The 8638-nt window shown below is 35.2% G+C and overlaps 1 protein-coding gene across 1 annotated transcript; it reads right to left on the reverse strand.

Annotated features, from left to right (window-relative positions):
* Window positions 1-145: 145 nt before the first annotated feature.
* Window positions 146-7786, reverse strand: LOC108734582 (nuclear migration and anchoring protein unc-84-like). Its single transcript, XM_018466204.2, has 7 exons — window positions 6933-7786; window positions 4937-4996; window positions 4460-4573; window positions 3129-3533; window positions 1114-1541; window positions 377-552; window positions 146-313 (listed from the first exon to the last, which is right to left on the reverse strand). Exons 1-7 carry the CDS (start codon window positions 7012-7014, stop codon window positions 241-243), a joined length of 1338 nt encoding a protein of 445 aa, XP_018321706.1. The 5' UTR covers window positions 7015-7786; the 3' UTR covers window positions 146-240.
* Window positions 7787-8638: the final 852 nt, after the last annotated feature.

An 8638-nucleotide genomic window follows, 5' to 3' on the forward strand; every position in this document is an offset into this window, starting at 1 on the left:
ATAAACTCCAAGATCCCTCACATCTCCTATTCAATAAGAGATTTCTTAAATAATAATTAAAAGATAATTCAAAATGATTTTTCTATTTTTTGTCTTTTTACGGATAGTAAATAAAAAAAAAAAAAGAAAATTGTAGACTCTAAAATGATAAAATAAAAATTTAATATAAAACGACATTAATTGATTCTATATAAAAACAATATGTACATAAAACTACCATGTAAACGCATGAATCTTCTACTATCTTGTGTCTGTTTTACAGTGGTCCTTCCCAGACTTAGACAAATCGGCCAGAGTTCCGTGAACTCTTAATCTGTAAGAACAATAATACGGAAAATTCGAAACTTTTCATATTAAGTGACTTTTATAGGCTGACCTGTAAACGCAGGTATAGTTAGGATGGCCATGGTTTGATAAAATATTAAATTCGATTAATCTAAATGGCTTATTTTTCTTTGGTTTTATGTCGAACGTTTGTAAGGGGGGACCATTGATGTTAAACGTGAATTTTCCCAAACACACTCCTACATCGTCATTCGGAGATTCCAGTCCCTGTACACAATTTTTATGACTCTTTCAAATAACACAAGGTTAATACTAAAAGTACTGCAGGGATAAAAATAATAAATTTTTTTATACAAATTCGTAGTTATTATTAAAGAAAACAGGGCGAATTGAGGGTAAATTAAATTTTATTGGCCCAAGGCAGAAGTATTGGAGGTGGTTTTCGTGCCGAATATTATTAAAAATGATGAAGACAGAGAAGTTTATTACAATCTCTTTTTTATGCCTTTTGAGAGATGCATAGATAATGTAATTTTAAATTCTTATTATCAAAGGAAGAAGGATTGGTTGTGACTATTATATCGTAAACCTTGAAAAGGTACCTTTGTTACCGAAATTTTCTTTACAATTAGACGTTTAGTGTCGTGTTTTGGCGTTGGGGTTTGAGATATGTTTTTGGTGTTTTGCCTAATTGTATAAGTGAATCTAGTGTGCAAGTCTACGCTTGATTTCAATTATTGTGATGTAGAAAAAATTATGGAAATGGCATTTTTGTTGCTTCGGTGACTTTGGATTAGTGGAAGTATCATAAGTCTTACAAAAACTTACATAAATGGCGAAATTCTTAGGAGCATTGCTTATTTCTCCTGTGGGAGACAGGGATTTAGGTATATGTTCCAATGTAACTCCATTAATTAAGACAAAACTTAAAAGATGTATTATAACGGAAGCAGAGCCTCCTTGAAATGCCCAACATTCACCAGGCATAACGCTAGGTTTAAGAATCGCTTCGGGACGGTTCAATGGATTTGGACAAAGTTCAATGCCCAGATATTTTACTTTTCCTGAAGAACCAGGACAATAAGGCTTCCCTTGGCGGACGGCTACAATGCCGCCGCCCGCTGATTCAAGGGCGAAATCTGTTTTTCCCGTTTTATCCGCTTTAAATTCTAAGAGTGCTTCGTTCACCAGTTTACGAATATTTGAACATTTCTTATCTGGACTATCGCCGGAGCAACTGCATCCTTTTGAGCTTTCTGAAAGGATTTGGGAAGGATGTTGAAATGGGAGATAAAGGATAAGTGATAAAAGAATGGGTTTAATAAAGGGAACATATCATCCATTCTCTTTATTTTCTTATTTATCTTAAGCCTTGTAATTATTCTAGGGAATTTTGCAAATGTCTATGGTGTCAATTTTTGTAGATACAGGGTTTGTCCGGAAAGTAATAGGACTGATTTCCTTCCGCCGCGACTGTACTTCGGAGTGTGCGCGTACCGACTGGATTTGGTAGAGGGCATTCTTGGCTAACGAACGAGCGGCTGGTGAGTTGTTTCCGAGCACCTGGAGAGTCAGAACAGGCTTTTTCGCGCAACGTGTTTCTGTGAGTGGTGCAAGCCGAAAATGCAGCGTTCGTTAGAGCAGAGGTACGCGATTAAACTCTGTGTGAAACTCGGTAAATCTGCGACAGAGACGCTTGATATGATCAAGCAGGCTTATCCAGATGTTGCTTTAGCAAGAAGTGGTGTGTTTCGGTGGCTCCAGGCCTTTTCAGAGGGCCGGGAAGAGGTCGCCGATGAAGACCGTGCTGGAAGACTTTCGACTTCGACAAACACCGACAATGCGACTCGTGTGCGCGAAGTTTTGAACTCAGACCGTCGACTAAGTATTCGTTTAATTGCCCAGATATTAAATTTGCCAAGATAAGACATCGCAGCCGACTGGAAGTTGCACCACGACAACGCACCGGCTCACAACGCCTTTTTTGTGGACAGCTACCTGACCAAGGCCGACATCCCAACGCTTTCGCAGCCGCCCTACAGACCAGATGTGGCCCACGCGGACTTTTTTTTGTTTGCTCGGCTGAAAAGGGCGGTGAAAGGGAAGCATTTTGAGACGACAGAGGGGATCCAAGCAGCATGCACCGTGGCTCTTAAGGCTTCCCGGAGAATGCCTTCCGTGACGCCTTCAGTGCTTGGAAATCGCGTTGGCAGCGCTATATCGACGCAGAAGGAGCCTACTTTGAATGTTTTTAAAGAATTGTAACGATAGGCTCAATAAATTTTTTTAAATCGACTCAGTCCTATTACTTTTCGGACAAACCCTGTATATGTATAATATGAAGGTGTTTTGAAGAGATTAGAAATTTTTATAATTTTGATTGTTGAATTTAGTAAATTGTTAACAAATGAAAAATTCTGATTAAATTTCTTATATATGCTCTGTTGAAAGGACTAATTATATATAAAATACAACGTCTAATTATACAATATTCTACTGGTGTGAAACTTCTTCAAATACACAAACATACCGGGATAGGGGTTAAGGAATTGGCGTCAGTGGCGTCGTTTCGACTGCAGAGTGTAGACACACATACACAAACGCATACATTTTGTTAGGGCTACACTATAGATGCAGGAGTTGCCTGTAATGAACGTTGCATTGAAGCGCGCTCCGGCTCAAGCGATCTCCACTACGAACTAGACTACGTGACCGAGTAGAGGGGGGGACATCCGTTGCATGATTTCGTTACATAGCAACTCGCATGAAACGAACTTATTCTACCGTGCGTAAAGAAGTTTCACTTCAAAAAGGTTTTTAATTACAATCAAAAAATAATTTACCAGGTTTCGAAGGGCATATTTCATCAGTGGCGCATGTCGGAAAGTCCAATTCAAGTTCCTTCTTGTAATGAGAATTTAACGATGATAAAATGTTTTCAATTTTCGAAAGCTTCTTATCAGTTTTCTTGCGAGTCTCGCAAATATCGCTTGTTAAACTGCCCATCTGGAGTTTGATGGATGCGAGGTCTGATTTATTTTCGGTAATAGTCATAAAAAGTTGATTGGCGATAAGGACAAAGAATACAACAGAGGCGAACGTAAACAACTTTAAGGTATTTTTTCTCCAGCTAACTCTATCGCAGGAACAAGCAAAAGGCCTTCCTGTTATGTCCATAACTTTCTTCCGTTTTTTAACCAAATTTGGGCAAATAGTATGGTCCGTATAACAAATTACGGATTGGCAACCTTAAATTATTGATTAAAGTAAATATTGTGGGTGGTCCAACAGTGTGTTGTCAGCAGTCAGGGAAATAACGACAAAAAGAAACCAAACTTTGGAAAAATTCACGGAAAGTTAGATTTTCATATTATACTTTCTTTTGTGGTTATAAAAAGAATACTGCCGAGTGTCATGATCGTCACGCACGCTTAGTGTCGCTAAAAAGGTTACTTGAAGTCAAAAGTCGCAAAAATCAGGTTAACGATCACAAGAACACAAAAAATGGTAGTTATACTTCGTTTACTTTCTGTGGCGATGTGAACTTCAGTTTGACCGGCGCAAAGTAGAAAAGAACAGCACTAGGCCAGAAAAGGAAGGAGACAACTCTCGGCCAAACTCTTAACCGGTGAGGAGCGTATAATCTGTACAGTACTGTACGGAAAATTGACCATTTTATCAACTACAATTGCATTGCTCAAATGTGCTGTTAATGGTGCCATTTACTACTGAAAATATCAACGAGATGTTTATTTATATTTGAAGATATATTAAAGGCTTTAACGCTTGTTTTCGACTCGCACTACTATTCATGAATGAACCAAACTTTTGGCAGGTACTGTATGAAAAAGTATGTTTAATGAACAAGAGTCGAGAGTATAATGAGCTTTTTTCTCCCTACCTATGATTTTGACAGCGTGCATCCAAGACATTGGACGGGGCACATTGCTAGAGAAAATATATGAAGTATATCACCTATTTTTTTCAGTCAACAGAAGCAAAGATAGTTCAAAAACACCATTAATATAAACGCGATCTCAAAATCGATTTTCCCTTGTATTTTGTAACATATTGAACATGAATTTATACAACAACCTTTGAATTAATAATTGCTATCTGTATACACCCTTAAATTCACTTATTGTTAATACATATACATCTACGATTGACTTACTAGTAATTGGATTATCACTTTTATTATTTTCTTGCGAAGAGTTTGTTACTTCCGGCAATGCTAGCGAAGAAATGTCGGGATTATTTTCGCCGTTGTCTTGTTCATTGAACTTTGCTGCAATTTTTAATTTTTCAAAAATGTAGTAGGTAAAGTATATCACTCGATTCTTTGAAAAGTTCTGAGTCCAGAGTCCACAGACGTTACAGAACTTATGCATTACTATTAAATATTGTTGTGAAAGTTCATTTTCAATTTTTTATTCACTATATATTACATCAAGTTAACAAGAAAAAATTGTTGCTGTTGTCACACCCTCGCCGGGAATCGAACCCGTTACGAGAAGTAACAGCAGCAACAATTATTCCTCGCACAAGGAAAGTACGTCCGGTTACAAAACTTTTCAGAGTCGATTTCTACCTTTTTTTATGGAATACTTTGGATCAATTTTAAACAATAAAAATTTAACTGTTAACGCACCTGCTAGCCTTGTATAATATTTATGTTTGTGTGAACCGTTTGAATTGGCTGATTCACTTTCTAAAACATATTAAAATTAGAATTAAAACTAATATTCAATATTGGACGAGTATTGCAGTCCATAAAATACGCCCAACAAAATAACATATTTTTGACTGGTTCCTCCCCTTCATGTCAAGCTGCATCTCATTTTCTTCAATTCTCTATCAGTAATTAGTCTTTTAGTAATGAACCTTCTTTATATTGCGAATAAAAATTGTTTTATATTTCTTACATTTCTACATAATTTCCACCAATATTATGCCACTTGGGATTTATCATTTCGAAAAACTACTGTTTGTATTACATCCTCATAAAAGTTTTCTGCTTGCTTGCTATCTATTAACCAAATTTAGCGATTTTTATCTTTGGACTCGCCCTACCTAGAAGTTTGTTTTATTTTTCTTTTTATCAAAAACCAGCTGAACCAATAAATACTGGGACTAACCATTCCTATATAAACTCTATACAGACTATTCCATATAGGTAATAGACATTAATTCATTTCTACTTCTCCTTTTTTGATCCACTCGATAAGTAACGCCAAAATACATACAAAAGCCTTCATGCTTTTAAACAATAAAATTCCACGTTGGACAGGTATTAATTCCCCTTCATATATGATTTAAAATACTCTTTTACCAGACCCCTCTTCCCTTACAGAGCCATATGGCTTACGGACAGTTCCTTATATCGGAATCGAAGCAGCAATCAATGGAAAGATGACATTCTGCATGAGAAATTCAACACTTTCAGGTCGTGAAATTATGTCTAAAGTGTTTTGGAACAGCTATAGGATGCTGCTTGAGGGTTTTTTTTATCTGGATGGTCAGCGCCACGAGGAGGATAATGAAGCCAAAATGGCTGTGTTACACTGGTTGTCAAATCAGACTACAGTCTTCTATGAGGATGATGATTTAATATTGGTGGAAATTATGACGAAAAATAGGTAGTACATTAAGATAGAGGATACCATTCAGAAGTTAAACTGTAATGAGAAACTTCCCTGTTTCTAATAAAATAATTCGAAGTGGTCTGTGTTTGTGGTTGATTTTTTAGGATTTCATCAGCGCGTCGCAACAGCTCCGACACAACACAGACCAACTTTTACCTGCTGCCATCTGTAGTACGATCGGAGCTGTCTGCGACGCGCTGATGAGATCCAAAAAGATCGTCCGCGTCTGGCAGTTTCGACAGAATACGGAACCACTTCGAATTATTTTATTCGATTATGGTAACGTGCCTATCACGTTGAGGTTAGCTACGCCGGGATTCGTTTCAGCAAGTAGACATCCATACCTTGTTGGAGCATACGTAATCCAAAAATGTAGCATCGTACTACAGATGGCGTTTACCGCGCCATTTGTGGTATTTCCCTGTTTCTTTTTATTTCGAAACAGTACTTACTTAATAGAAAACACTTACAGTTAGTCAGTATTTGCGATATAAGGCGAACTTGGTAAGTTCTCAAATAATTTCTGTATTCTACTTATGTACGTAATTACATTCGTATATGCGTACCTCATGTGTCCGTAAGAAATATATCAGATATACATTAACCATGAACATATAAATTGCAATACCATTATGTTACCGTCAAGTACTATCTATCTAACTGTGGTAACAAAATTTATTCTATAAAATGCAACTACTAAAGAATTTGGAAATCTGAAGTCCACGCTGAAAATTACTTGGAAAATAACATTAAGAAAGAACTCTGTCAATTCAAACTGACATAAGTATACATATACACTAATGACAATATAGGTACCTGTATTTATTATATGTATAAAATAGTGTATAATGCTAAAAACGACTATATAAATAAAACATTAAACATAGAAGAGAACATGCAGAGCTTTAAAAGGACTTGTAAGATTAGCGATGGTTTAAATAATTTCGCATCGTTTTTTATTTTAAAAAAGCAGTTTTATCAAGGGCAGAAATACGTAGGTACCTGTTAAGGAACAACAGGATATACCATCATCATCATTAGGCAAAACCATAGAACTTGTGCTATTAGCAGCGGATAGACTCATTTTCCAAGATCGAATTCAAATACTGATTAATATTAGAAAAAATAAATTAAGTGTAAACGTTACATCGTTGTCATAAGCACACCTGATTTCGCTTTTTTTGAGAATTTTAGAATCTACATAAGCTCTTGGTTAATATCTTATGGAAACCACTAAATCGCGAGAATATGATCGAAATCGCAAAGTTTCGACAAATCGCTGAATAAAAATTTACACTGTTCTCATAAAATAAGTGTTGTTTGACATTAATTTTGTCATTTTTTTGAAACGTCTAGGCATGTAATAAGAAAGAATAATTTTATTTTGTGTTTATAAAAGATATGTGCCCAGATAAGTTAGTGGAAAGTGGTAATACAAAGGAAAGGGGGCATTTTTGGAATCATTAAGACGAGATTCTCAAACAATACACTAAACAACATGTGAAAAAAAAAAGTAATTGAATATTATGATGTTGTGATAAACCCCTAATGACACAAGTTATCCAGGCTACATTTTAATGGTATATATAAAAATATGCTGACACGCTAGAGCCCAGATAACGACTCTGTACTGGGAAAGTGCAATTTTGCATGATTAGCATTTAAGTTTTCTTTATTGTTCTTTAAATGTAAATCTTTGGATTTGTTACCAACACGTCTTACCATTCAGACATGCGAACCTACATCCTTTTTACTTTGTAGCATTTAACGCTTATATTGAGTATTAATGTACAAGTAAATAAATCGTGAACTCACTAACAAATTTGGTAACCTTTCTCAGTCCCCACAACGTTTTTCAGAAATAAAGAAATTTTTAAAAACAACCTTCAGAGGACAAAACTCACACCTATCATTAATAGTCAATATTAAAATACACAATAGAAAAGGTACCTCTAATAAACTAATTGTTTGCAAAGTAAACAAAATAACATAGTCATAAACCTTATTTAAAGTAAAAGTAACTCATTTTAAATAGCTAAGAACCCCAATTACAAAATTACAACTAAAAGCTATAACGAAACAATAGATGCAGAACGTTGACACAACAATATAGAAGAATTATTTGTTGCTGAACTGAAGAAACTATAAACATAAAGATAGAATAACTATTACATCTCAATCACTTTAAACAGAAAAATATGAATCATACTGAATCTTCGCCAAACATAACTATACTNTCGTTTTTGTTTCATTTTTTCATGATTTGGGTGAATCGCTTTTTTGTTTGGAAATAACAGTTCTTTTTTCTTTTTATTTGAGCGGGTGTGTTTGAAATTAAACGTTTACAGAAAAAGTCGCGAGAAATTATGATTCACGTGTTGTTCGAACTATAGAGGCACCTGGTTAATTGAAATTAGTACTCTTTTGATTTGCCTTTAGTAGCATTACCATTAAAAAAAAGGTCACTAATTGAAATGCATGTTTTTTCTTGTTAAATCTCCAACAATAAAAACTAACAAACTTACCTAGAAAACTGTTTGTGCCCCTATACTAATACGTAAGTCTTTATGGTTCTTCTTGCACGATAATTTAATGTAATTATTTGCCCTGCATGTAGTGTTTATTATTGTACTAAAATTTTTGCACATACTTTTACTGCATACTGTACATTCTTATAAAATTGTAATATTTACGTAATTATTTTTGTA

This window comes from Agrilus planipennis, unplaced genomic scaffold (assembly GCF_000699045.2).
Source record: "Agrilus planipennis isolate EAB-ADULT unplaced genomic scaffold, Apla_2.0 scaffold89, whole genome shotgun sequence".
NCBI classification, from domain to species: Eukaryota; Metazoa; Arthropoda; class Insecta; order Coleoptera; family Buprestidae; genus Agrilus; species Agrilus planipennis.

Excerpts from the sequence above, each read along its gene's own strand:
- LOC108734582 (XM_018466204.2), bottom strand. The coding sequence starts at position 7,014 with ATGAGTCTATCCGCTGCTAATAGCACAAGTTCTATGGTTTTGCCTAAT. Across the intron at positions 3,534-4,459 it reads AAGTGATAATCCAATTACTA|GTTGCCAATCCGTAATTTGT; the intron begins GTAAGTCAATCG and ends CAATAATTTAAG. Across the intron at positions 553-1,113 it reads CTAAGAATTTCGCCATTTAT|GGACTGGAATCTCCGAATGA; the intron begins GTAAGTTTTTGT and ends AATTGTGTACAG.